This window comes from Salarias fasciatus, chromosome 15 (assembly GCF_902148845.1).
Source record: "Salarias fasciatus chromosome 15, fSalaFa1.1, whole genome shotgun sequence".
Classification (NCBI taxonomy): domain Eukaryota; kingdom Metazoa; phylum Chordata; class Actinopteri; order Blenniiformes; family Blenniidae; genus Salarias; species Salarias fasciatus.
Genome location: NC_043759.1, coordinates 15,155,628 through 15,170,807, shown reverse-complemented (window position 1 = coordinate 15,170,807; position 15,180 = coordinate 15,155,628). Strand labels below are relative to the sequence as shown.

The 15,180-nt window shown below is 41.7% G+C and overlaps 1 protein-coding gene across 1 annotated transcript in view; it reads right to left on the bottom strand.

Annotated features, from left to right (window-relative positions):
* Positions 1-15,180, bottom strand: part of rngtt (RNA guanylyltransferase and 5'-phosphatase) — a 104,933-nt gene that overhangs the window by 65,898 nt on the left and 23,855 nt on the right. The window contains exons 9-10 of the mRNA XM_030109501.1: positions 11,045-11,180; positions 7,891-7,962 (exon numbers count right to left, since the gene is read on the bottom strand). Coding sequence (XP_029965361.1) covers positions 7,891-7,962; positions 11,045-11,180 — 208 coding nt within the window. The remainder of the gene's footprint in view (positions 1-7,890; positions 7,963-11,044; positions 11,181-15,180) is intronic.

The following is a 15,180-nucleotide window of genomic DNA, read 5'->3' as shown; positions in this document are numbered from 1 at the left end:
TGAGCACCGAACATGATTTGAAAAGCTTGCTATGTATGTCCAAATATTTTCCACTCGAGTTCACACATGAAATGTTCTCTGTACTGGCATGAAGAGGGAGAAAATAGTAATCCATAAACTGAAAAGACAAGAATTGACATACCAGGCAGGGCATTGTAAAATATATTGACGTAAAACATGCATCTGATGAAGGACACCCATGTATTCCTGTCACAAAAGCAAGAAAAACACCAATCCTCACACACGTGAAGCGAAGGTTTCAGAGAAGAATGACGAAAACAATCATTTGTGGGTTTTCTCCAGGTACTCCCGTTTCCTCCCACAGCTCGAAACCGTATTCAAGGTTAACTGGAGACTCTTAAATTGCCTGTATCTGTGGACGCGATTGTTTTTCTCTGAGTGTTTTCGCTGCGATAGCCCGGCTACCTGTCATCGACCACAGTCAGCAGGGAGCGCCTCCAGTAACCTGCAGCCCTGAACCAGATAAACCAGGATATACGAGCGGGACGTTCTGCTGAGAAACCACTCAGGAATGGACGAGCGTGAAGTGTCTTTTTTTTTTTTTTTTATAGTGGCGTGTATTTTTTCCATCTTAATTTAGCCATTATTTCAACTTATTCTACACCACATTGCCTGTGTTTAGAAAAATAAAGATAATAGATGAAAATAAAATGAAATAATAAAAAAAAAAAAAGGAAAACATGCTGAAACATGTCATTGTTCTTCCACCAGTGGGCTGTGGATCAATAATGTCTGATCTGTATCGGGAGGCCTTGAGCGGGACGGCGTGACTTCGGGCCATTTGTATTCTGCTCTGGTAGTTCACTAAAGGCCACCGCTCTCCTCAAGGGCTTTCTGCAGGATTATTGGGGATGTGAAGAACAGGGAGAAAAAAGAAAAAAAACAAACAAATCCAGCTGAAATTGCATGGCAGATAATTATTTATGATTGGATAAAATTGCTAAGCTCAACTGCCACGTCAGTCCTTGAACTATGCAGCAAAGCAGAGGATGAGAACCTTCCTTTCAATGAATTGCACTGCACGGTCCACATTCAGTGCGCCTTGATCGGTCCATGTGACGGCATTAACAAATCATTAATTAAATGAAAAGCGGCAGACATGGTGCATACGATGAATATATGATTTGCTTTCATTTTGAACATTGCTGATACATTTCTTTCAATATGTCTAGTTAGTGAATAAAGTTTCTCTTGCGTTTATTGGAACACAAGCTGTGAGCTTCAGTCTCAGCTGAAAACAGTCAACTAAACTCTGCAAAGTCAATCAGACAGAGTGATTTTTTTTTCGATAAATTGGTGATAAATAAAGAAAAAAAAACATCGAATTTAATAACTTTAAAACCTGAGCTTTGCCTTTGGAAAGCAATTACTGTTTTATAATTTCCATTATTAAATAACTTTCATGAAGGTCTAAAATGTAAATTAATTGAGTGAGCAAAGATAAATAACATGGTTATAAGCAACTATGAATGGCGGCTGTTTGAAAATTAATTAAATCCTTTTTAGAAGTAGGTGGTTCAAAATGAGAATCAGATAGAGTAAATATTGGCTTTGCATCTGAAAGGCGGTCTGATGTGACTTCATTCCCATGTTGTCCGCTGTCTGCTGAATGCATAAGCAGCTCGTGTTTGCCAAAACGTAGCCCGTAACAATTTTATAAAATCAAGTAGGAAGGCACAACTGTGTCTCTGTGACTTTGTTTTAGAGTCTGTCTGTCTTTTTAAATGCAGCCCTAACAGCTTTATAGGAGGGCACTTTAACAGCATCCAACAAGGACACAGATTAATTGAAGTTTGAGAAATTGTCGTTCAGTTCGGAGAGAGAGAGAGAGAGAGAGCGAGCGAGCTTGTTTTTCTTTTCTGGTGCCTGCAGTGCTCGTACTACACTCTCTTGGAGCAACAGCTGGTATCATGTCCCACACATTCGGCACCATCTGTCAGCTGTGTCACCAGGACAGAACAAGATGTAAGTGTGGATGATTCAAGGCATGTGCTGGCCACCGCGATTCGACGGGAAAGCACAGCAGATACAAATTCCTGATAACCAAACAATAGCGGTATGGCAGGTTGGTTAGGATGCTGACAAAGTCACTTTGTCATTTTTACTTGATTTTTTTTTTTTTTTTTTTTTACTCCAACTTCCAGCTGTCATTTATTATGCTCCTACACATTCCCTCACTGTCATGGCTGTCAGATGGTAATAGGCCACCAGCAGTGTTTCACCAGAGCGGAACTTGGCATTTGTGACAGGCAGTAACGATTGATTGAACTTGTCAAAGCAACGATGAATTAAGAAAGAAATGGTTTCAAAGCGGCGCTGCATGGTGGTGTAGTGGCAAGCACTGCCCCCTCAGAGTAGCTCAAGAATAGCTCCAGTTCGAGTCCAGGATTCCATCGTTTTAGGACCATAATCTGCAGAGGTAGATGTACGCTTCAACCTGCTCGGACACTAATTACACATCTCACAGCAGGACTTTTGGCTCTTCAAACACGTTGAGTCTCATGTTGTTGAATCTGAATCACATTCGCTGTATACAAGCTAAAGATGCATGAATTTATATGTGTAAAGACTCGATTCAAGCTATTTCAATTATATCATTAGCCGTATCACTATCTTTCCCTTACTGCTATGACTTGCCGTGTTCAAAATATATACTACTAGTGGCCATTGTGTAACACTTGAAATTTAAAACGGGGAATCCTGAAATTGCTTGGATTAGTGACGTGTTTAACACCTATAAAATTATGAGTCCGTGAAAGAAAACGTACTTAAATTCATAAAATAAAATGACTCACTTGTAGATTTACAGACACCTGCAGCTCCTTAAATTCACCCTGGTTTTTCCTCAAAATCCCCAAATTATGATTTTGTCCGTAGAGTTCGAACTGTGAGGTTTCTCCATAATTTAACACAGGAGAACAAAATTAATCCACAGATGGATTCATTAATAATTCACAGTCAACTCGGTGACATGAGAGGTCGAGAAACTTACATAACCCCCATTATGGGCGAAGTAAACCGAGTGCATAAAGAAACTATATATATACAGAGGCATGAAATGTTAAACACCAGAGAGCTGGAGGAGCTCAAGGATGATCTCAGGAAGCAGCAGAAACAATGACAGATTTGGTGAAACTGCTCAAAACGCAGAGGCTTTCTTGGATAATTTGGGATAAACAAAATTATGCAGTAGGCTGCTGACAAATTCAGCACAGGGACCAGTCTACTCAGGCTTAATGTGCAGCTTCCTTGGGGATATTCTTAACAACAACATGGGAGCTTTCAAAATGTTTTGGCCTGAATGTGTTTGTAAACACATTCTGCTTTTCTGCTTGATAAAAAGAGCAGTGATTTAAAGCCCAATCAAAGCGGCTTTTCAACAAAATGTATCCACTCCGCCGGACTTGTGGTTAAGGAGATACATTAATCGACCATAACAATGTGAGCACCAGCTTACTATTTGTTTAGGTACCTCTTTTGCTGCCAAACCGGCTCTGACGAGTGGAAGCATCGTGGATTACGTAAGGCACTCAAAAGGTGTGTTGTGGTATCAGGCGCCAAGCAGCAGATCCCTTGTAGACTGGAAGCTTGGAAACCGGAGCCTTCATGGGACCATGTGCATCAATTAGCCTCAGCCGTCCGTGACCTTGTCACAAGTTCACCACTTTTCCTTCCTTGCTTCTCTCTGCACAACAGGCTGTGGTATAGAGATTTCAAAACCGGCTTGTTTTTTTTTTTCTTTAGACCACTTTTGATAAATAATGTTTAGAAGTTGTTGTTTGCAAATAAAAAGAAACAACGGTTTATTAACATTCTGGACTCACAACATGCTGCGTTGTCTCGACAAAAACAGGAAATGCACCATCGTTTCACCGTTGTTTGAGCCGGCCCGTCAGCCGACTGAGACACCAATCGAGCTCAGCTCTGTCTTTGAGCCGAGGAACGCTCTCGTAGTCCGGTGGGCAATGCAGGTGACTCTGTAAATCCACAGCTTTCCACAATACACAGGGATAATGATGTGTGTGCTGTGTTCGGTCAACTCCTCTGGGCATTGGTTTCAAAAGAAAAACAAAGTGTTTCCTTCAGAGGGAAAGAGATGTCGGTGCAAAATAAAGTTCATGAAGTGAGCTGCAGATTATTGTTATAGAAGCTTTCTGAGTGTTATTTGTTATCCCTACTATTTTATTACATTATATTATATAACTGTTATTATAACTTATTTCAAAGATTGTAGTGTGAATTTGAAGGTGGATGCCTTTTAACCGTTTGTTAAACCTGTAAAAAGTCTTAATACTGCACAGCACCCACCTCTGGGAGAATTCCATGTGGTCATAATGTTTTTGGCTGATTGTTAAAAAATACTCACACAATGACTGATTTACCAAATATGTTTTCACTTATTGATTTGGCCACTTCCATGACACCTTCAGATCAATTAAAGAGCAGCTCCCACTTTCCACAAAGGAAAATCCGTAACACGAATGAGAAAAGCTTTTCTTCTCATTCCAAAGGTGTATATCTGTATCCTCAGTAGAAACAAAAAAAAAAAGAAAGCTCACACATAGTGGAGCTTTGATTTGCTGAAGTCTGATTTTAGCATCTTCCACCTGAGCCTTGCACTAAGATGGGAGTCAGAATCTCTCCCTTTCTGGCTTTGGGTGACTACCTGTGTCTAAAAATGTAGACTGGCAGGTCGTAGGCCAAATTTATGACGACAGTGGATGTAGTTATAGGAGAAAAGCCCCTGAAGCGCACTGTTCCCGCTCCTTTGTGAGTCACTTTTGTTGGGCATACTTTCCAGACGGTTTTAAAAAGAACAAAGAGAGAGAGAGAGAGAGAAGAAAAAAATGTGTGTAACATTTATCCGACAGCTCACTTTGTTTTAGCAGCTTTTAAAGGGCTAAAACATAGTTAACTGGGGGAGAGGGGGAAAAAAAGCCTTTCTTCAACCACAGAAGTGTATAATTCTGAATTTGTACACAAGATTTATTTTATTAATGTGTCATAAAAAAAGAAATAAATTGTTTGGGTAACCTGTGACCAATGATAAATGGTCATTGTTATGAGTACATAACTGTACTATTAAAAATTCAAAAGGATTAACAGCACCCTTGTGTTGAATATTTAAGCCTCCCAGTCATGTAATGATGAGAATTATTACCACCTCATCAACACGATGGTACAATTATATCCATGAAAACCGCCTTATTTCCTTGATGAACGTCCACATGTCCCACTGCATGTCCGACATGAATATGAAGTCGAAGACTGATGTTATCATTACAGCCAAATGCAGATGAAATCCCCACCAGAATGGATTGAATGAATTACCTGCAAATTACAGTCAGTATATCAGAGGTCAGCGGGCGAAGGCGCTGTTAACCACAAGTGGCAATTACTAGCTGGAGGCTGATAACACTCCTCCAAAAAGGGCTCTGTTTGTCTACCGATGTGTAGCTCCCTTCATCTGCTGAGGGAGAAAGTCATGTGAAACACGGGGTGCCGCTGCCAACACCTTATATGAGTACTAATTTCAAAGGCACTGGGCATGAAAGCAGACGTCTGGTGAGATGCGACTGCAAGAGGAGCCGCTGCGAGTTATCACTGCGATGCTGTGGCTGGTTTAAAAGAAATCACGAAGTGCAGCCAACGGTCCTGGGTGGGAAAGTCCATCTCCCTGACACACCGACTGCACCTGCTGATAGCATTGTCTACCTCTGTCCACAACAGATAAGGTTTCTGTGGAGGAAGTGAGAAGCACTTCACGGCTGCTCAGCTGTTACACTGGTTAATGCAATCCTCTTGACCAATTCTGGACTTCAAACACGATTGGTAAAAAGATGATGAGGTCAATCAAACTGTCAGTGCACACAGGCAGCTATGTCAGTTCCAAACCTCCACTTTTTCTCTTCAAATAACAGCTTTATCACGATGTTTAAAAAAAAAAAAAAAAAAAAAAAATGGGGACGTACATGTAATTGTCGTTGTCTTGTCAGTTCCCCCACAGTGGGGGAGCTGACAGTGATTGACAAGCGGCAGCAAGTCTTAAGAGAGACAAAAATACTCCTGTTATTGGTCGACAGAAGTCAGCAAATCTCTTGGCTCATCTCTCACACTCAGAGACACACACACACACACACACGCCTAAATCAGCCAACCTGGCGAGAGGGCACGCTCCTCGTTACGCTCCAATCGAAAGCATCCCTGCACTGTGCTTCAACCAACTTTCCAAACAAGTAGGGCGTCACATTAGGCCATGGACTAAGCAGGTGGTGAGTTCTCCCTCCTGCTGCACTTCCTCCCTCTGTCTCAGGATGGAGCAGCTCACCACACACAATGGAGGAGGGCTAATAATGGCCAGCGAGGATCGATACAGCAGCGCTTCGCTGATGGCTTGGTGGGAGTCCTGTGGAGCAGCTAACCTCTGCGCCGTCTTAAAAAGACGTTCCCCTCGCCACTGGAGTTCCTATTGAGCCTCCTGCTTGTGTGATGCTCCAATCGATGCGGAAAAGGAGGCGACAGAAAGGCATAATGGCTGGAGGAGCCCTCCAACCTTCACCCACCTCGCCCTCGTCCCAAGGTATTCATCAAGTTCTTCATAGGGATGAAGGCAGAGTCTTGCTGCGGGCAAATTGTAGGCTGGTTTGTCGTCGTGCCTCTTGGCTCGGTATTAGCAGCTCGCGGATTGGTTGAAGGACTGAATTCATTTATAATTCAGAGGACTGTAATATTCAGCCTTGCAATGTCATCAGGCTGCTCTCGAGAAAAATGACCACGTTAAAACAATAAAAAAATTCTGAGCAGTGAGATAAACGTTACTAATGCTACATAACAAGAACCTTATCGGGAACTGTGTCAAATACCAGTTGTAAGGATAGGTGCCACAGAAAACATACAAAGAACGACTTACTGCGCTTGTGTCTATATCTGAAAACAGATACTGTCATCTTTAGGAGTGTTTACTTTAGTTTCTACATTTTTCAGGTTTTTGAGACATAACAACCAATCAGTTGGCTCAATCGGGAACAGGAGATGCTTTGTGAAAGCAAAGAGGCTAAACAATACATTTTTTATTCTATTATCAGCAATACTACAAAATATCGCCTCATTAAAAAATAGAAAATAAATGTCACTTCTATGGCAGTTATCTCATTTTTCCAGCAGTATAGAATTTCCTTTGATTAAGCTTTTTTTGCTATGAAGAAACCAAAGGGTTAAAGTAAACAGTGGACTGTGTGATGGTTTGGATTAGTTTTTAATTATTTTTGAAGTGATCATCAACAGATCGATGCAGCTCAGCAATAGCAGTTTTCAGGAGTGACAGCAAGGAAAGTTGCATTATAAATATTCAGTCGTGCGTCAGACGCCATTCAGCCTCGGTGTCGCGGTTGGGGTCAGGCGTGACGGGCGGCGGGGTCAGGCAGAGCCGTGTTCCTCTCTTCAGCATGCAGAGTGACAAAACTCCATCACCCCTGTGCAAATACTGCCGAGGCTGGATGAACGGCGCTCCGCTGACCGCAACGTCACGGCAGAGTACGAAACCAACGGGGAATTCGATTTTTTCGGGTTTGAGGGATAAGCAAATCCCTTTCCACATTCACACACTTCTCCCTGATGGCCCCTCCATCCACACCTTGGTCTTATTACTTCGGCTCTTAACTGCTGACTACAAGCACAAAAATAACAAATCCCTTTGTTGAGCCTTATTAACAGTCGGTGGAAAGCGGAGAGCAGAAGGAGCTGCAGATAGAGCGGCGCATTAACGACCTGCCTCCGATGTGCTCTTCATTTACTCTGACATCGTGACCGGGAACGTTTTTTGGAGTGGGAGGTCACAGAAAAGACAAGACGTTCTCGAACGCTACTCACATTGAATTTGATGATGTCGTATATCAAATAGCGAGGGACAGGTTGACCATTCACCTTGTCGATGATCATCTCCTGTAGGGATAAAGACAAGAGTGAGGTCAGGAGATGACTCTTTCAAAGACGGGATGAATAGGAACAGAGGAAAACGAAGAATAAATACACTGAAACCATGTGCAATCTTAGGCAAGAATAGTGCTTGTCTGAAATGGATAAAGACAGATCGGACCCTAAGGTATGAGTAATATCTAGAGAAAAGATATACGCTCAAGTATGAGTAATAGAGGAAAGATATTCTGAGAGAAGCGGGAAAACTGAGGCAGTGCAGAGGATAACAAGGAATTGGTGGGTGTGTCTTGTTGGTGGGGTCCGCGGAAGGAAGACATGAAGCAGGAATAGCACCGCTATCTATTATGCAAAGCGCTGAAGCCGAGGTCAGCTGCAGGCGAGGCGCAGGACACTCGGCAACATGCGACTGCTCTGAAACAAAACGTGCAATGATATGAGGGCGGAGGCGGAGCGCGTAAACATCCCCGGTGCTGAAGTAAGCTTTAGGAGTGAACCACCACTTTAGGAAATTCTTCCCCACCTTTTTTTTTTTCCCCCATAAAATATTGAGCCGACTCAGACGGCTCTACCGCTGTAACTGACAGGCAAAGTTACAACAGGTAAGATGTCACTCAAGGAACCAGCTATTTACTCAAAAACTTCCCTTCGTACTGCCTTTGCCTGTGAAATTGTTATTCACAGGCAAAGGCAACGATGTATGCAAGCCATCCATTAAATCATACTTATATGAGAACTGCCTGATTAAAACGAAACAATGTGTTGTGGGTCATTTGAGTCGTGTCGGCTACTCGAGGTGCTTAAATGGGAATATTGCGGCTTTAGCAATTAATCACCAACATTAAATGAGGCAGCTGAAGCATGCAGCTGTTCTCAGCTGGAGAAATAGCTTGACGCACCCAGGTAGCTTAATTTTACAAAAGAGGAGAAAGCACGGACGGATTTGACTTTCAAAATGTAATGAAATGCTCACTAATTAGGAAATAGTATATTTGCTTAATTCCTACAGAAAACCAAGCTGATGTTTAAAAGGTTGTTCTGGACTGTGGCGTTCTTTTCTTTTAAAACACGCGGTGAGAAAGGCAGTGTAAATTTCTTGAAACGCAAAAACTATTCTTTCAGCAAGTATTCGACTAATGAGATCCTGACGTGCACACACTTCAAAGCTTGAACTGCTTAAAAAATTTACAATGGAAATTTTTCTTTCTGACACATCGACTTGTCGAACCTCCACTTGTGCGTTTCACTTTGTCTGGATGGAGGAAAAAAAAAAATACCATGCGATTATTTGCCACATAATGACTGTTGGCAGTATGTGACAATAAGCACTTGTAGATGAAATTAAGCCAAAAAATGTGCGTCCACGCTGGCCGACGTGACTCTGCTTCACATCTCACAGGACAACAGGGCCAAGCGTCAAAACGAAATTGCCAAAGCCGCGCTGGCGGAGAGGAGACGGCGATGCGAACGGGAGGCGTGCATCACGCAGACGGACGGGCTGAAGAGGAGAACTGATGTAATTCCGGGAGGCTGCCATCATTATGCATCTGGTGCACTCAACCGTTGCACGGACAGACAGCGGCGGACGAATACATTAGCGTGACCAAAGGAAACCGCCAGAAATTCAATCTGCATTGTGCATTCATCTCAAATTGGAACCTCAGTTGATGTAAAGCTCATTAAAAACGGCAGTACAAAGCAGCGCGGGAAGACAAAGACCAGCAGCTATGGGGCGAAGACGAAGCATATCAGACAACACAACTTTGCTTCCAGAGGGAGATTCATAAACAGCAACAGCCTCTGAACTGAGAGCCAGGAGCATCAACACTTACATGCGCACCAGTCAAAACAAACCTGGTAGCAATCTTAACGCGCTTCGCCTTCAAAGGAAGGCTAATACGCTGCAATTAGGTGTCCTGCCTGAATGAGGAAATCAAACTTGCGGCATCAATCAGCGACTTTTAAGCCGAGAGGAAGCGCACAGGCGATTTGCATAAACTGCAAAAACTCCTGACAAAAAAAACGCGACCAGGAGCAAAACAAGTAGAACGGCCACCAGCTCATCGGTTATCTGTGAAGCTGGAGCGCTAAACACGAGCCCTTCCAGACATGTGTAATCAAACTACTGACTACATGGACACGCTGCAATTTTCTTCCTGTCGTCGTCTCAGGGCGCGAACGCGATAATGACTCGCGCGAGTGCACCTGCTGCTAGGGGAAACTGGGAATCGTGTGCCCTAAAACTGCCCCAACATGCCAGAGAAAATCTCAACCTGATAATAAGTCATAGACCTCTGCCGCCACCCCAGGGGAGCGGGCCGCGCGCCGCAGACCATTACAAGAAAACAACACTGCACATATGGACTCAAATCTGTGTAAGATTTCATTAGATGTCTCTTGAAGACAGGCAGGGGGCTTTTTCTGTCAGCCGTCCTTGGTGGGCTCTGCTGTTTCCCTGAAACCTGCTCGTCTTTCACCTGAGGTTTGGCAACTGATGTCAATTATCTGCAAGACTGAGCAGCAGGGGCATGATGGGAATGTTACAGAGTTGGAGATGAAGTGGGCATGAAACTGCATTTAAGAGGAGGAACAGGGCGACTTGAAGAGAAGCAGGCAAAGAAAGCTACAGTGGCACAATATATGACAATTCAAAGGAAAGTACCATTATTTGCTCAAATATTAGATTATTGATTGGAAGACAAGTGTCCAATTTACAAGGCCTCTTATCTGGAAAAAGGTTTGCCTCCAATTATGCCTCTTTTCCCATATCAATTTCAGTGCTGCCTCTTGCTATTGGCATCACCGTGATCTTTGACTTTATCCTTCTCTTTCAAAATAACTTCAATTATTTTTGGTATTTGAGCAGGATGTTGGTTCGGGGCAGCACCCTCTGGTGGATTGAATGTCAAGGGCTTATTCTAAAGAATTGGGCTCATGGATGTACAAAGGCAGTGATGTTTACACATCCACACATATTAGACCTCGGCGATAACCCCACTTTCTCAGACCTTCTCCAGGAAAAAAAAAAAAAAAAAAAAAAAAAAGTTATAAAACTTAAATTCAAACAGTATTAGGAGAAGCAATAACTCACCCCGTCCAGTAGCGTGTTTGCCAAGTGGACGCGTGGATCTTTCCGGAAAGGAAACTCAAGCTTTGCTATGTGGAAGATGGTGTTGTCTCTGTCGATCATGAACACTTCATTCTTTCCATTGATCAGCATCATGTACCTGCGAAAGAGGGAAGAACATATATTATTCAGTGTGATTGAATACAGCACAGCGGCATCAATAGGCTTGATGGTGCTCAGGAGTCATAATGGAGCAACTGTAGCGAAAATGTAGTGAGGACATGGGCGAAAATGTTGAAGCGTCTACATTTGCTCTTTAGCGGTTTTCCTTCTGTAAAATGACAGACATCACAACAACCTCTGCTTTAAGCCGGGCGCTTGTAACAACCGGTTTGAGAGAGCAGGCATTTAAGACTCACGCCGTCGTTACTGAATCAAGCCAAATAGACTTCCTACCGGTGAACGGCCCATTCCGGGTGGATCCATATCTCAAAGTAATGAGAGAACGTGCCCTCGGGCTTTTAAATGTTCAAAGCTCAGCTGACATTTAGATGTGTTCCCATTAAAATGCATAATGTCACTATTTTTGGGGGGAACTTCACACAGTAGGCTCCGTCTAAATCTAAATTCATCAAAGTTAAAAAGAAACGATAAAGTGAAGATTTTTCACAGTCCTGTGTTACATGCGCCTCCTCAATAATAATTACTCTGCAATAGAGTGCGCCAAAGTCAACATGTCTAATGAACTACAGCTACAACCAGAACATCAAGAATGTTCCCATTTGCAAAAGTCTGAGCGTTTTCTCTGGGGTTGCTGTCAGGCATTACAACCTCTTCACACATTAAAGCAGGAGTGCCAAATTAATTTTAGTTGATAGCAGAACAACCTCTAACTGCAACATCTTTGTTTTAGGCAAGTGCCAGAAGTGGAAGTTCATTCTGAAAACATTTACATTTAATGGAATCGATCCCAATATTATTATAAAACATATGCATGTACCTTTTTTTTTTTTTTTGAAGGGAAGTTTTACATCCTTTTTGCCTCAGTTCTGTGCAAATATACTGGGGAAAAAAGACTTTAGCCTGTTTCTCAGACAAGACTTCTGCAACCTGCAGTGTGTGTATGTTTTCAGTAATTCAATTCAGTAAACTGCAGAGTGGATGTTAATGTAATTCTGCTGGCAATAAGGTGGCTGGCTTTCACCGCCGCTTAGTTGTAGGTGTTGTCTTCTGTACGCTGATTTTCGTAAACCAGTGCCATAGACAGTGGGCAAATAGGAAATAAAAGTTCCTTTCAGATCAGTATAGAAATCTGGAACAGCCTCTTTAAGCTACAAACAGGTATATATGGAACTTATTTTCGATCTGTCAATGTGTATGAGTCTGCTGGTGTGTATGTACAGATGAGTTCGTACATATTTTTATAAAGAAGAATAAGTCATAAATTAGCCTTCTGTACTACATGCGTTTGAAGTGTATGTATGTGCGTGCACGTGTATAGGTTCAGCTTGTATTCATCCATATAATTTCACAGAGTAATTTTTAATTTTCTCAAGGTCAACAGACAAATAGGTTTCTAGAAAATGATATATTCACAATATAAAACTGCTCGCCGAAACCTGAGATGAATAAGCAATTACATTTCTTATTAGATTTTTATAACATTGTTGCTGTACAATATATTGACAAAATAGGAATATATGATATGATATTAATATTTATAATTACATGCCTGTTCAAATGAATAATTAATCAGAAACAGAAATACAATTTTATTCCAATTTTTTCCAGAATGGATTCGTATTAGTTTAGTTAGTCACACAGTGATGACTATACACTTCTTTCACTACTTGACTTAAAGGATTCGATTGGGGAATCAACTGAGCGATCTGTGAATAACAAGATACAAACAACATTTTAGATTTGTACCGTACTCGGCTAACCTGAAACATCAAGAAGGCATAATGTACATCCGCAATGTGCAAATGAGGCCGGCTCAATTTAAATGAAACAACAAGTCAAGGGATAAGAACTCTTATCGTATCTGAGGAAAGGAGAAAGATCACTGCACACGTAGCTGCTAATTACCAAAGCAGCCACTTCTTCTTATCACTGCACTCAAAAAGCAGTGACTGAAAATTTACCAGATACCAGCCACGCTGCAACACATCAGGTTGGTGATAATTTATTCCACGAAGTGATTATAAAGTCTTTTTCCTATTACACAAGTCCATTGTTGCCTTGCAGAAACACAAATGCTATTTGTTGGCTTGTAGGAGATTACACTATCTTCAAATTGCAAATATCAGCACTGGTCCAAGCTTGACTAATCCATGACTAGCTTCTGCAGGTGAGATAAAGGCTTACACGCACACACACAACTAAAAAGTCATTTTCAGTCTCAAAAATTTGTAAGAAAACAGTGAAATAATGCAGCAAGCATAACCTTTGATTAAAGTGGTGTAACCAACACAAAAGTTGCAGAACAGACCGGTTATTACCACATAAGTTTTGAACAATACATGCTCTGTCATCACTACGATTTCTTCATTTCAAAATATTACTTCTTGTGTTTCACTGTTAAAAAAAAAAAAAAAAAAAAAAAAAAAAACATTCTTAAGGTATTATTACATTAGACTACATGACACAACTACAAATTCCCGAGTGTTTCGTCCATCATATCCTGCAAGTGTCCCAGTTCTCAATGTCAAAAAAGAAAAAGGTGAAAAAAGGAACTGAAAGGATATTGCCGGAAAATTACTTTTTCATCCTGGAGCACGCCCGACTGACACTGGAAAGCTGCGACTGCTAGGCTGTTAAAATAGCTGCCAAAATAGGCCAGCTCCCCCAGCATGGGTCGCAAACAAGCATTTAGTTGGTGTTAATTTGACTCCACTGTCCATCGACGCCGTGCTTACAGGTGCGCAGGGCTGCCGGTGCGTGAAGCATCCAGACCCTCATTCTACTCTTTCTCTGCTTGAAGAATTACAACAGCTGAAGGGGGTCTGCTTCAAGTAACCAGGGTGCGTTGCATTTCATACTTTACACAGTCATTTTTCTTGAGCTGCACAAAGTAAAAATCATGGACTGGGAGCTCTTGCCGCTCACGGGGTAATCTACCCTTACATGAGTCCCCATCTGGACAACAGCCATCCAAGTCATATGAGAGGTAATCATAATTTTAAGCCATCATCCTGCGTGACCTGGTCAATTTAAAAAGATTAACCTAACACAAGGCATGTAATGGGATGTTTCAGCCTGACTGGGACTACATTAAACTAAAGCAAGATGAGTTATTTGAATAACATCAGTTTGTTTATTAGTTGGGGTCGTCAAAGTGTGTCTCGCACTGGTCAAGCCACACTGCCGCGCCGCTTTCACCATCCGAAAACCTTAACTGTTGAGATCCACGAAGCATAAATCTAATCATGCAATGCTTTTCCAATAAAATAATCGTCTGCACTGATTTCAGATTGAAGTATATTCTAACAGTTTTAATTTGTTTCCAGCATACTAAATACTAATTTTGCAGTTTAAAAAATAAAAATGCATGTCTCAAGAAAAAAAAAATGGTGTTTTGCCCTCCGCTCATATCTTTTGTTTATGATTTCCTTTCAAAATTAGAGAGAAAAAAAAATCCTGCGAGGAAAAAGCATCAGTTTGATCTTTCTCATGCTTCAAGAAAACACATCAAATGCACCAAACAATAAAACATAGAATATCAGAATATCCGTCTGATTGACAACTTACAAAGCAGTGAAGCAATAGTGTTCATTGCCTGATCTCATGGGTTGGCAATCAATGCAGCATTTTAAAACGAGGGACATCAAACCAACTCAAATCTTTGATCCTCCCGTCTGTTGATTCCCAAAGACAAGCTGAAAATATGAGCCACGCCCCAACAACACAGACACCATTGTTGTCTTTTTTTCCCCCTGAAATATTGTCACAGCAGCAGCATCAGGAAGTCAGCGGCTTTATCATCACTTTGGTTTTTGTGTTGTACACATTTTTCAGTGTTTTGCAATGTACTGGCATGTTTTTGAAATAGATTGATTCAAAATCCTAAATTTTATCATAAAAACCTTGGAAAACTGCATCTTCTGCAGAGGAATCAACTATACAGTGTACAATACATCAAGGCAGGTTCAGCATTCTCT